At 36.3% G+C, this 15201-nt stretch overlaps 1 protein-coding gene across 1 annotated transcript in view; it reads left to right on the top strand.

The window, feature by feature from the left end:
• Positions 1-15201, top strand: part of LOC114657624 (transcription initiation factor TFIID subunit 4-like) — a 458757-nt gene that overhangs the window by 218028 nt on the left and 225528 nt on the right. The window contains exons 4-6 of the mRNA XM_051932232.1: positions 6697-6819; positions 9999-10088; positions 10645-10890. Coding sequence (XP_051788192.1) covers positions 6697-6819; positions 9999-10088; positions 10645-10890 — 459 coding nt within the window. The remainder of the gene's footprint in view (positions 1-6696; positions 6820-9998; positions 10089-10644; positions 10891-15201) is intronic.

Genomic DNA, 15201 nt, shown 5'->3' with positions numbered 1-15201 from the left:
ACTCACGCAGACACGGGGAGAACCTGCAAACTCCACGCAGGTAGGACCCGGGAAGCAAACCCGGGTCTCCTAACTGCGAGGCAGCAGCACTACCACTGCGCCACCATGCCGCCCGGGGTTTATTTCATTTGAATTTTAATTTTAATTTTTGCAGCATTCTTGCAAGGAGACTAGAGGTGGGCGGTATGACCAAAATTCTATATCACGGTATTTTTCTAAATTCTGCCGGTTTCACGGTATTAGACGGTATTTTTTGCCCCGTGCATGAGTGGATGTTAACCACATTTTCCACTGCAATTACTGCAGTAGACTGGCTAAGGATAACCTACTAGACTGTTATGAGAATTGTACATCGTACAAAAAGACATTTTAATGTGCACACAAGTATTAATCCAGGTTTGCATGGCCCCATAAAGTGATAGTTTTCAAGGGGGTGGTACTAAAGAGAAGGAATCACATTGCATGACAGATGCAGTCAAAATATAGAACCTTTAATTAAACTATGAATTTGACAACATATTTTCAACCATCCAAAGAGGCATTTAGACTTAGTAAAATATCCAGAGGTGTTTGTCAAAAGTTGGATTGCACTGAACACGTCTTAGAAAAGGAATAAATAGTAAATATTTTTTATAAACCAACTACACTTTCTGTTAATGTTAACAATCTCTGTCCACTGACACGTTAAAGTGACTTTTTAAACAATTTTACCATCATTAAACTGCATAATATTTAAACTAATAAATAATAACAATAAAATACATAATAGTATTACTGATAGTTGCACCATTACTTCAAGGCTTCAAGCCCAGGTGCATTACACAGTATTCACCAAATTAAAATAAAACAAGTGCAACTTGGTGATGACATCTTACCAACTGTACCATCATTTAGGCAAACTGCATTAATATAGACCTTGCTTCAAGCTAAGCTATATACATAAATAATAAAAACTGCAACTTGCATTTATAATGCTGTTTGTGGTATAGCCCTATGGAAGCGCATTAGGGCCACTGTGAAGAAAAAAAAATATGGACACGGAAGAAAAAAACAAACTATATGTCGAGAATAAATTCGACATGTTGACTATGTCAAGATTAAAGTCGACATTTCCACTTTATTCTCATAGTTTATTTTTTAATTAAAGTAGAATGTTGTAGGGCGGCACGGTGGTGCAGTGGTAGCGCTGCTGCCTCGCAGTTAGGAGACCCGGGTTCGCTTCCCGGGTCCTCCCTGCGTGGAGTTTGCATGTTCTCCCCGTGTCTACGTGGGTTTCCTCCAGGCGCTCCGGTTTCCTCCCACAGTCCAAAGACATGCAGGTTAGGTGGATTGGTGATTGTAAATTGGCCCTAGTGTGTGCTTGGTGTGTGGGTGTGTTTGTGTGTGTCCTGCGGTGGGTTGGCACCCTGCCCGGGATTGGTTCCCTGCCTTGTGCCCTGTGTTGGCTGGGATTGGCTCCGGCAGACCCCCGTGACCCTGTGTTCGGATTCAGCGGGTTGGAAAATGGATGGATGGATAGAATGTTGTAAACTAAACTTCATCCTAAAATCAATGTTTAATTTACTAGATTTTCTCAAACCCCGTCACAAGTTAATGCAGCACATCAAATACTTTGTGTTAAGTGTTCCTCGACCCAGTCGTTAATCACTATGCTTCTTAAACTGACTTCCTCCGCACTAAGAGCAGGCGCCTGCAGCAATCACCGCACAGATAAACGTCTTTGTGAAATTAAAACTAGTTATTAACTTAGCCGACAGAGTGTTCAGAACTTTATAAATATCTTCGTTATATATGTTTAATTATGCCATCCATTCAGAGTTGCGCCCATCTCTGAACGAGTCGCCAGCACATCGCAGGATCAATACAAGCAAAACATACACTAGCAAGTACAAAAACAAGTACAACTTGGCTTACAGTATTATCCAGTAGTATAGAAACAGTATTTACACATCTGACCTTTTAAAACTAAAGTATCTCCAGGCGACGGACGAGACTCCTTTTTTTTTCTGCAAAACTTTACTTTTAGTTCAGTTTATGAATGCTCTCTGTCCATTTTCACCGCGCGGGATACCTATGCTAACGGCCAATATTTGGTGGCTTAGCAGTGAAAAAGAGCCCTAGTGCAACAAATCTGTGTTTAGTGGTGTAGCAGTGAAAAAGGTCCCCACTTGAACAGTTTCCTGCTGCGCCACGTTCCGAACGTCGTTTAGGCAATTTAAACCGGTGTTGCGGTATAAGAAAAATCCATATCATAAAAAAAATAAAAAACGGTTTTCGGTATGAACTGGTATACCACCCAGCACTAAAGGAGACTTTAAAAATGAAACTGCAAATCCGAGATTTCATTTTCATTTTGAAAGTTTAATTTTCATATTATTTTTTGCAGAAAATATCTCCAATAGGTGTATGCACATTTCATCACAATTTACCCTTTATAAATTACAATTATGGTGTAAATATGCGTAAGCGAACATGCCTTGAGCGCCGCCCTGAAACGTCTTATATAGAGTATGAAAATTAACCTCATACAGATACAGTCATGATGCTGCAGAAGTTCACTGGCTGATAAAGCAGCAGCCTCCATCCTGACACATCAAGACCCTGCCACTTGCATTCTAGAGAATCTGGCTGTGCTTCACAACTGAGAGTGCAAGATCATTTGTGAATTACAGTAATGCCTCGCTATATCGCACGTCACCTTTCGCGGCTTCACTATCGCGGATTTTATATGTAAGCGGATTTTTTGCTGGTTCGCGGATTTCTTGCTCAGTTCCTCATCTTCCTCAGTTGGTTTGCCCAGTTGATTTCATACAAGGGACGCTATTGGCAGATGGCTGAGAAGCTACCCAACTTACTTTTCTCTCTCTCTCTCTCTTGCTCTGACATGCTCTGCTCCTGACTGAGGGGGTGTGAGCAGGGGGGGCTGTTCGCACACCTAGACGATACGGACGCTCGTCTAAAAATGCTTTCACGTTGCTCCCTTCTGTGCAGCTGCTTCGTGAAGCGACATGCTGCACGGTGCTTCGCATACTTAAAAGCTCGAAGGGCACGTATTGATTTTTGATTGTTTGTTTTTATCTGTCTCTCTCTCTTTCTCTGCTCCTGACGGATGGGGTGTGAGCTGCTGCCTTCAACTGCTTTGTGCCGCGGTGCTTCACATACTTAAAAGCCAAACAGCCCTATTGATTTGTTTGCTTTTCTCTCTCTCTCTCTGACATTCTGTGCTCCTGATGTGCACTCCTTTGAAGAGGAAGATATGTTTGCATTCTTTTAATTGTGAGACGGAATTGTCATCTCTGTCTTGTCATGGAGCACAGTTTAAACTTTTGAAAAAGAGACAAATGTTTGTTTGCAGTGTTTGAATAAAGTTCCTGTCTCTCTACAACTTCCTGTGTTTCTGTGCAAATCTGTGACCCAAGCATGACAATATAAAAATAACCATATAAACATATGGTTTCTACTTCGCGGATTTTCACCTTTCGCGGGGGGTTCTGGAACGCAACCCCCGCGATCGAGGAGGGATTACTGTATATCCACTATGACCTGACACATGTAATGATGTGATTGACAGTGAGTTGTATAGGCCATATGTGAGGGTTCAGCCAGTTACCTTATGAAGAAGCCATTCATCACATATAGTACAGTCACACCTGCCAATGCTCTTTGTCTCAAAATTAATTAATCATTGGTTGACCCAGGCCATGGAGACTCTGTTTGTCAGCCTCATCTTAGCATCATAGATGATGTGTCCATGAATAGAATGCAACTGCTCACAGTTAACAAAATGTTTCATTATATTTATGTGCGCTTATTGCAATTTGAATGCAATAAATCAAAAATTTAATTGAGTGACGATCATTACAGTTTATTATAGGTCAACATATTAATGTTAGTGCTGCTGCTTCAGGCTTTTCATATTACTTTTTAATAGTTCTAGCAATAGTTTCAATTTAGCAATCACTGTTTTTCTTCATTCTTTTTGAATTCTTTGCAGTCGTACCAAGTTCCAACAGAGACCACATTTTTAAAGAAATTTTTGGTTTTGGACCCCGTTTCAGCAATTTGTCATATCCCCCTGGAAAGGTGACATTGCTGACATCAATGTTTATGGTACCTGATCTAGAACAGCTGGAATCTGAGACATAATTTTTTTTCTCCTCCCAGTTGTCATTTTGGTGTATTAAGAACCTGATAAGTAAATGTTAAACAGTATAAAAAAACCTCTGTGTGTAGGGTACATTGCAAAAATACTTGGAACAGTTCTTTCGTTTTGTTTTCTGTGGTTGTCTTATTAAAAAAATTGCAACACAAATATTACCGTATTTTAATGTGGTGATGTTTTATTTAAAAAAAAAAAACCCCAACAAACGGACAAGTGAATAGAATAATAGATACATGTTAAGTAATGGGTTTACTTCTCATCATTCTTTGTCACTGTCAGTTAATTATCGAATGTTATTGGGTTTTGGAAGTCTTAATTGCGTTGGGCTATTGTACCCTGGGCATTAAATTGTTATGAAACTTGTCACAATATTGCAAATATATCTACTTAGGATGCTTCAGACCTGGATGGCAACAGAATTTTGGCACGGGTATTGTTCATGAAAAGAGACTTCACACGCCTGGACAAACTGGTGAGGAAGGCAGGCTCTATTGTTGGCATGGAGCTAGACAATTTGACATCTGTGGCAGAGCGACGGGTGCTCAGCAGGCTCCTATCAATTATGGAAAATCCATTGCATCCACTAAACAGTGTCATCTCTAGACAGAGGAACAGCTTCAGCGACAGACTGCTGTCACTGTCCTGCTCCACTGACAGACTGAGGAGATCGTTCCTCCCCCAAACTATGCGACTGTTCAATTCCACCCGGGGGGTAAACGTTAACATTTAACATTATACAAAGTTATTGTCTGTTTTTACCTGCATTACTATCAATGTTTAATTTAATATTGTTTTTTGTATCAGTAAGGTCCTGCTGGAGTAAGTGAATCAATCTGTCTGTCTGTCTGTCTGTCTGTCTGTCTGTCTGTCTGTCTGTCTGTCTGTCTATCTATCTATCTATCTATCTATCTATCTATCATGTTGGATAAGTCCAGAAAAAGTGAAATATGTGAAGAAAAGTAAAACTAATGAATAGAACTGGTGGAAAATTAAAAGGAATTAACCAGAACATCTTTGGAATACAATATGAATAAACAATCCTGTATCTGTATACTTGTTTAGTAGTTTCAATAAAGCAACTGATTTGTATTATGTATATTTATTACATTCCTTTGTGCTTTCACAGTGCTGAAGTGTGTTGTTTGATTGCATTGCTTTCAACCCCAGTTTTTTTTTTTTTTTTTTTTTTTTTTTTTTTTTACTGTACTTGTGTTTGTTCTACTCATCCAGATTTTTGAGTACATTAGTGCTTTCTGTTCTCTGCATTCAAGTAGGTAAAAACTAAGGAAACTAGTTTTCTTACCATAGCGTCCTTAAAACCATTTTACCCCACCACATCTCCAGTCAATTTTGAAGTCCATTCATTAAATTTACAATTCAGGTGTAAAGTTATAATGCTGAACTTTTTTCATTCTCATAACAGAATTGAGGAGAAAACAAAAGTTTCTATAAATATTTTTCAGTGTTACTGCTTATGGAATTATTTAGTGTGTGTTAAATCCATATAAGCTAGTATTATTGGCTTTCTTGTAGATTTGTTCTATGTATACATTTTAATACTGTATCTGTTCATTGCCTAATACACATTTATGTTTTGTGACACTTGACTGACACTATTGTGCTCTACACAGTACTGTTAATAGGACTAAATCCTGCTTTTGTATCTATTTTGCTGGAATAGGCTTTATGAGTTCATTATTGTACAATTGACAAAAGTTATTGTGGACACAATATACCATTATTTCTATAGTTATTCTTAATAATTGATTTTGACGTCAGTGATAGTATTGTGGCTGAAAATTTTTTCTATGTCCATCATAAAGACACTGAATGTATCTTTTGATAAAATATTCTACAAAATGTTAGAACTCTCAGATTAATAGTAGTTCAATTTCTTTGGATGATATCACTGTTGCTCTTGTTTACTGAACATCTCAAATGACACTGTTTAATATTTATACCTTGTAATAATTTTTATTTTTCTGCAAATATCAGTTTCTTGGACTGAACTGTATCAATCAGTCTTTTTCTTTCTTTTTAACTTTATGCAGAGAATTAAATAATCCTGTAATGAAATTATTTGTATATATGTAGTAACGGTAACTGAAGGTGAATTTTCATGTTTGGTATGTTAGCAGTATTGTTGGTGTTGTATGCTTTTTTGCATTTTTATTTGTATTCTTTACATTATTTAGTGTTGGAATAAACTCCCCAGACTAAAACAGATTTTGCAACTAACGGTAGTGAACATAGCAAGTATAACTGATCAAATACCAGTATTATAAATAAGATAGTGGAATATTAAATATAACTCTTAATAAGCATTCATCATTTTAAGAGCATTTTTTAAATGAATATTTATAAAAAAAATCTCACTTGATCACTTAATGTCAAATGATTTTTGGGGGAATTTTCTAAGAAAATTGTTACACAATTATACTAAAAGGATGTTTTATTTAATGGGCACTACATAAAGTCTTTAAAGTTGATAACAATTGGGTATATAAAAATGGATATATTGATTTATTCTTTAGGAAATGCAAGAAAATGTGAAGAAATGCAAGAACTTCTTGGCTACTTTAATCAAGCTTGCATCTCATAACTCCCCATCTCCAGAAACGTCCCGTAATGTGAAAGCACTCGTTCAGGATTTACTGGCAAGTGATTTTTTGTTTGTAGTTAATGCAGACTTATTGTAAGGTTTAGAGATAATTTTATCTTTTACTAATGTTTAAACACTTTCTCATTATACTATAGCAATCTTTCCTACATTTTTTTAATTAGACAGCAGAATATTTATTGATGTTATTTTCTGATGTTGTATAGTTGTTTTGTAGTTTATTTGAAAACTAAAATTAAACAGCAAGTCTCAATTTTATAATATGTTTGTAAAGAGAGTTGGAGAGGACAGTATTTTTAATAACTGTAGAGCTAATAGATGTCTTTAAATACATTTTTCCATATATTGAACTGCGAACATTATATAGACTTAAAATTTCTGAAAATATCAAAACTTAGAAATATTTTGAAAACCAAACATTTTTAATTAAACCTAGCATTCCTTATAAAAAGTGTGACAAATTTATTTTGGGTTTTCTGAAGTTCATGTAATATGCTGTGTGACAATAGTAAATATATTGTGTTTTATTTATTTGAACTCAATTTACAGTCTTTGAAAAATATATTATAGACATTCCCTATTATATTTATATGATCAAATGAATTTTTCATACATTATCTGCCTGCCTAATTGAAATAAGGGGGTGCCAGGGGTCAGAGCCTCACCCAGTCACACATCAGGTATCAAAATTGAACAGTAAAGTTTTTCTGTATTGTTGTGATTTTATATATTTCTCTAATATACATTGCATTTCATTCAGACTACATAAGTGATAAAGAAGTAACACATTAGCCAAATATGTACATTCAGTACAATAAGGTTAGCTTTTATACTTTGTCATATTTAGATGGTTAATAATGTTTCTTTGATTAAACTGTATTCAATTTTGAATGATACTTTTAAATCCCCCAGAAATTAGTTTCTGACGTATTTTTCATTTTAAATACTTTCAGCATGAGAAGGGCACTTTATAAATAAAATTTGTCATCATCCTCCTCATCATCATTATGCAAAGTGAGGAAAATGTGGATTAAATTATTAATGTACACACAAATGGTTCCTAATTTGTATTAACTTATGCACAAGAGATTCATAAGTGATATTATTATAAACCTTGGAGCAGGTAATGTTGAATGTAGTCTTCTAAGGAGTTTTTCATGTGCCATGAAATAAAGGATTACAAATACTATACATCAAATAATACTGAAATGAAGTGTAAATGTTAGCCAGTCTTTTCATTCATCTAAAAGTATCTGGGAAATACTTCAGAACAATTTATGAGATCTATCAGAGATTTTAGTTAACTAATATTAAAATTAAACAAATGGTGTGGCCAATTTATTTTAACAAAAAATTTGATATTCTTACCACTAGATTTACTGTATGTGTTAATATGTAAAATAAATTCTTTATTGTAATATGTAACCAGCACCTGTAGATGGCAGCAAATTACACCTTATTGTAAAAGTGTTCATTTTTACTTTTATGTTTTGTAATAAAACTGTCCACCACAATTTGATTTGTATTATTCTAAAACTTTTTAAAACCATTTATTTTTAGTGTAAATGTTTTTTTTTTTTGTTTTTTTTTACCGTTGGCAATAATGTTTTGGTGATGACTAGAATATTTGTTATTTCAAAAATACTAGTAAATCTTTTATTACACAGTAATTTTAAAATAAGCTTCCACATTTAACAATCTTCTAATAATTAAGCAAACCAAATAAAAATAAGATATCATATTTTAAATAAATTTATATATATATATTTTATTATATATATATATATAATATATTTATTGACTTTATTTGAAGAAAATAACATTCCATACAATCAACTCAAGGTTAACAAACCAAAGTTCAACCCCCACTGAAGAGAAAGGGAGGACAGTCAACAACCAGAGCAAATCTTTAAAGCAGCAATGAAGGAAGAGTATCCTTTTCCCCCCCAATATAGATGCTAATTCTAAAATGTCATTTATTAGATCCTGCCATATTTTTAAAATGTTTTGAACAGATCCTCTTAAGTGAGAATTTCATTTTATCCATTTTCATAAACATCAGTTACTCACTAAATTAACACTTCCAGTTGTTCAAGATTAGTCTATGTGCTAGAAATGGAGTAAACGCAATTACAGTTTGCTTGTCCTTCTCCATTTTACTCCCATCTGTGAGTACACCAACATAGTTGTTAATGAGTTAGGAGTGATTGTGACAGCAAGGCTGTCTGATAGGCATTAAAAGATTTCAAAGATTGTCCGAAATAATGTTAATTTGGTGCACACACAAAACATGTAGCTCGGTGAGGCTGGAGCTGGATTGCAATGTTCACGGCTTGAATCTTGCCCTGGATACATTTTTGACTATTTTAACAGAGATAAATCTGATGAATAAAAGATTTTAAGTTGAATGATTGAATGCTTTGCACATATGGTGCTAGAAATATTAAGTGAAGTCTTTTCTCCAACATACTCTTTGAAACGATTACATCTCGCCTGAAGAAGGGGCCTGAGTTGCCTCGAAAGCTTGCATATTGTAATCTTTTTGTATTTAGCCAATAAAAGGTGTCATTTTGCTTGACTTATCACTACATTCATAATGTCTCACATAGTACAACACCCTAGTACTAAAGGAGGGGAATTTAAAATGTTTTTATATTTTATAGAGATACTGCCAGAGTCTTTAAAACTGATCAACATGTCTTCTGGAATAAAAATAGGTGGAAGGTGGGGAAAATTGAGCAGGTTCCATTTGGCAAATTTGCTAATTTGAAAATATTGGAAATATCGTGTTGCTGAGAAGTTAGATTTCAAACATAATTGTTGGTAGGATGCAAAGATATTATCTATATGCAGTTCTCCAAGTGTTTTAATCACGGACTTTTCTAGACATTAAATACTGGGTAGATTTGAAAGGCAGTTGTCATGTATAGGTGCAACAGATAAAAAATACATTTATATTTATATAATTGCAGAGAACATGCTATTTTTTCTTTTCATAGCATCACAACAGAATTCCGTTCTACAGAAGTTCAGATGTTTTACTTAACATATTTTTATCCTGTTTTTGTGTATTTCATGCAGGAAAGTGTTTTAGCTTAATTGCTATTAAACTTTCATTTCTCATGTTGGATGTTTGAGTGTTAAAATTGTATTTCATATATTTCAAAATTAATTTTTGTAACCATTGCTCTATTGAACTTTGTTAAACATTTTCAGGATGCAAAAATTGAACCTGAGGAGTTCACAAACAGACTTCAGTCAGAGTTAAAATCATCGCCACAGCCATACCTTGTTCCTTTTCTCAAGGTATGTGTATTATTTTAACTGTATTTATATTGAAAATTATGTTTGTCCTTTTCTCTGGTTTTTAAGTAGGTAATTGGCAAACATTAATTATTGTTTTGTAGTTTTTCATGTATCCCTGTAAAAAGCGAAAATGTCTGAACAGGAAAACAATTTTGTTTAATTAAAATATTTATGAGACTTCTTGTTATTTAATATGAAATTTTAAGCACCCTTTTTTGTTGTTTTCATATTTTAAATGAAACATAGTAATTTAAAGAAATATCGGTATGCCTCATGCCTAAGTTACCTATTCTATCTCCTTCTAGATGTTCAGGTAATGCTTCTTTAAATCACATTCTTCTACATATCAAAGTAGTGATCACATATAACAGTGTTACTAAATGTAATCTCAGTTGTTGTGTCTTATCTTAAACATATGCTTTCAAGTAAGTAATACTAAGGAATTTGCACATGCTAATGAATAATTCTATATAGATATAACCTGGGCTCTCATACTAAGTGGTTTTAAAAGTATAGGTTCAGGAAGATATTAATACTACTATATGTTTTTTTGCAGAAAAGTCTACCAGCTTTGAGGCAGTCACTATTAAACAGTCAACAGTCTCTGATGCAAACTCAGCAGCCTCAACAAGTCAAACCAGTGCATGTTTCTCAGCCTGCTTCCCAAACCACATCTGGGACAGTCTCTGCTGTTTATGCAGGACAAACTGTAAGAATTGGACACCCCAACAGTGTAACTACTACTTTACCAAATATAGTGCAACATTCACAAGTCACTGTTCATAGTCAAGGATCTCAGTTGGTAAGTAGTATTGTAAAATGGTTAATTTGAAACAGATCGAAATTTTACATTAATAGTGGGTATGTGATAGATAGGTTGCTAAAACAGTTCTACAATGGTTATGATTTCCCTGTTAATTTAGTTTATAATTGTATCATAGTAGCAACTTCCTTTTAATATATGACATGCCTTATGGAAACAATAGTATTTCGGCAGTGACATTAAACTTATTGGATTAACAGAAAATATGCAATATGCATCATAACAAAATTAGACAGGTGTATAAGTTTGGGCACCCCAACAGAGATATTACATCAATACTTAGTTGAGCCTCCTTTTGCAAATATAACAGCCTCTAAATGCCTCCTATAGCATTTGATGAGAGTCTGGTTTCTGGATGGAGGTATTTTGACCATTCTTCCATACAAAATCTCTCCAGTTCAGTTAAATTTGATGGCTGCCAAGCATGGACAGCCTGCTTCAAATCATCCCATAAATTTTTGATGATATTCAAGTCAGGGAATTGTGACGGCCATTCTAGAACATTATACTTCTCCCTCTGCATGAATGCCTTTGTAGATTTCGAACTGTGTTTTGGGTCATTGTCTTGTTGGAATATCCAACCCCTGAATAACTTCAACTTTGTGACTGATGCTTGAACATCATCCTGAAGAATTTGTTGATAATGGATTGAATTCATCCGACCCTCGACTTTAGCAAGGGCCCCAGTCCCTGAACTAGCCACACAGCCCCACAGCATGATGGAATCTCCACCAAAGGTGTTTTTCTTGGAATGCGGCGTTCTTCTTCCGCCATGCAAAGTTCTTTTTGTTATGACCAAATAACTCAATTTTTGTGTCATCAGTCCAAAGCACTTTGTTCCAAAATGAATCTGGCTTGTCTAAATGAGCATTTGAATACATCTGCACTTCTGGACTATCTGTTGCCAACATTTACAGCACTGATTTGGGACTCTCTGACCATAAAACAGTATTTTTCACTGTCTCATTACCTCTCCCACCTCTTACCTGTAAACGACAAATTTCTTACAGAAACCTTAAAAATATCTGTCCCTCTATCCTTTCTGGATCCATTTCTGATCTTTTACTGTCTGCACCTCTTCCATCAACACTAGATAGTTTTGTTCACCACTATAACACAGCCCTTCACTCAGCATTAGATAAAACAGCTCCTTTAAAACATAAGGAGGTTTCCTTTAAACGTTCAGCTCCTTGGTATAACTCAGAATTGCGATCTATGAAAGCAGCTGGCCGACGCCTTGAGAGAATGTCACGTAAGACTGGCCTCACCGTGCACATCCAGGCTTTCTCTGACCACCAAAGAGCTTACAGAGAAGCACTAACTTCTGCCAAGAACACCCATTATGGCAGAATAATAGAAAGTAGCCATGATAACCCAAGGGTTTTATTCTCTGTAGTTAATAAACTACTCGAACCCGCATCTGGTCCAACTACCTCTTCTACTGAAGTCTGTGAGGAATTCCTCCACTTTTTCCGTAACAAAATTAAAGATCTAAATAATTCAGCCAACATAAATACATCATCTGTTTATATCTCTCCCTGTTTTCCCACTCCATCCAGCTCCTTCTCTAAGTTCTCACCAGTCACTTCTGCGTTTGTTAATGACCTGCTTTGTAAGATGAGGCCGACTACTTGTGTACTGGACCCCATCCCCACCACACTACTTAAATCCTGCCTTCATGCCATAATCCCGACTGTTACAACAATAGTAAACTCATCCCTTGACACTGGCTCTGTGCCGCTCACTTTTAAAATTGCTTCTGTAACCCCAACGTTAAAAAAGTCTGGCCTTGATGCTGACAATCTTAACAATTTCCGGCCTATTTCCCACTTACCTTTCCTGTCAAAAGTTCTTGAGCGTGTTGTAGCTTCCCAACTCACCAATTACCTAACCTCTAATAATTTGATGGAACCCTTTCAGTCTGGTTTCAGGGCGCGGCACAGCTGTGAAACTGCTCTGCTACGGGTAACCAATGATTTGCTTATGGCAGCAGACTCTGGACAAACCAGCATATTAATTCTGTTAGACCTCAGTGCAGCATTTGACACTGTCAGACATGACATCCTACTGTTCAGAATGGAGAACATGCTGGGTATCTCTGGCACTGCCCTCCAGTGGTTCAAGTCCTATCTGACTGATAGGCAAGAGTTTGTTAGTCTTGGCAACAGTAGATCCAGCTCAGCGCCAGTCACACAAGGAGTCCCTCAGGGCTCTGTCCTCGGTCCTCTGCTTTTCTGTATTTATATGCTTCCCCTTGGCCATATTATCCGTAGTTATGGATTGGGTTATCATTTTTATGCAGATGATACTCAGCTCTACTTCAATGTTAAAAGTGGAACTTCATCAGAGCTTTCTCAGCTCACAACCTGCCTTAGTGAAATTAAAACCTGGATGGAGCAGAACTCTTTAAAATTAAATTGCAATAAAACTGAACTCCTGCAAATTGGGACTAAAATGCAACTTAATAAAATGAGCTCCTTCCCAGTCCATCTTGGCAGTGATCTCATCAGACCTGCCTCTACTGTAAAAAATCTTGGTGTCATTTTTGACTCCTCCCTCACTTATTCCGCCCACATAAATCACATTAAGAAACTTTCTTACTTTCACCTCCGTAACATATCCCGTGTTCGCTCCTTCCTCTCCTTCTCTAATGCTGAGAAACTTGTCCATGCTTTTATCACATCCCGCATCGATTATTGTAATTCCCTACTGGCAGGTGCCCCTTCTAATCTTATATCACAGCTCCAGCTTATTCAAAACTCAGCTGCAAGAGTCCTTACTCGAGCCAGCAGCAGCGAGCACATCACACCCATCCTGCTCCGCCTTCACTGGTTCCCTGTGTCCTACAGAATCGAATATAAAATCCTACTAATAACCTACAAAGCTTTAAATAACCTCGCGCCAAACTACATCAGTGACCTTCTCCATCACTATGTGCCTGCCCGCCCACTAAGGTCCTCTGATTCTGGTAATCTTGTTGTGCCCGTCACTAATCTACACTCCATGGGTGACAGGGCCTTCAGCTGTATAGCGCCCAGACTCTGGAATGACCTACCAAAATTAATCAGGTCAGCTGACTCCATGAATTCTTTTAAAAAACAACTCAAAACTCATCTGTTCAGGAAGGCTTTTAGCTCTATTTGACTTTATTACCTTTCTCTCAGTTTACTTCTCTGTCAAGATGCTCATGTAACCTGTATGTGTGTGCGAGACCATCAATTATGTTGTCTGTTTTTTTTTTTTTTTTTTTTTTCCAGAATTTACTGTCTTAATCTTCTTTGTTTATTTATCTGGTTTGTACAATGCTATATACTGTATATTCTGCCGTTCTTTATTTATTCTGTAAGTGCCTTGAGCATGGGAAAGGCGCTATATAAATAAAATGTATTATTATTATTATTTTATTATCAAGCGACTAAGTTTGTGGTGTGAGTGCAGAAAGGGCTTCTTTCTCTTCACCCTGACATATAGATGTTCTTTGTGCAAATTGCACTGAATTGTAGAATGATATACACCATCTGCAGCAAAGTTCTTGCAAGTCTTTGGAGGTGATCTGTGGGTTGTCTGTAACAATTCTCACAATCCTGCACATATGCCGCTCCTGTATTTTTCTTGGCCTGCCAGACCTGGGTTTAACAGCAATTGTGCCTGTGGCCCTCCATTTCCTGATTACATTCCTTACAGTTGAAACTGACAGTTTAAACCTCTGAGATAGCTTTTTGTAGCCTTCCCCTAAACCAGGCATGTCAAACTCACTACCATTGGTGGGCCGGTTCGACTGCCATAAGTGTGTCAGCGGGCCGCACTGTAACAAATACTATTATACAAAGTTACTGTAGCTTTCTTTCCAATACTGAAAACTTTAAAAAATGTAACACTTAAAGTTTAAAGAAAAGCAATTTATTTCCATACAATCTCCGTTCAACAGCGTACAATTAGAGTCTTAGCCTCTTAACTAGGTTCTTATATTATTATATTATATTCATTGCTTATATAGGAGTCTTACAGTGTGAGATGTATTTCTTTTGTCCCGACACTTGGCATTTCTTGTTAGTAACCAGTTTGTCAATATCAGGCTTGAAATCTTGTGCAGCTGCAACTTTTATGAGGGATGAAAGGTGCTCGACAGTAAGTCTTGAGTGATATGGGGTTTTGGTAGCTTTCATTAACGAAAACAATTGCTCATAAAGGTAAGTGCTTCCGAACATAGACAGTACTCTCGACGGCAACTTATGGATCTGCACATACGAGGGTGGCAGGTAAGCATACAAGCCTGGCACACCAACTTCA

This window comes from Erpetoichthys calabaricus, chromosome 9 (genome assembly GCF_900747795.2).
Source record: "Erpetoichthys calabaricus chromosome 9, fErpCal1.3, whole genome shotgun sequence".
Classification (NCBI taxonomy): Eukaryota; Metazoa; Chordata; class Cladistia; order Polypteriformes; family Polypteridae; genus Erpetoichthys; species Erpetoichthys calabaricus.
The sequence above is the reverse complement of the archived record's forward strand: the minus strand, read 5'-3'. Positions and strand labels throughout refer to the sequence as shown.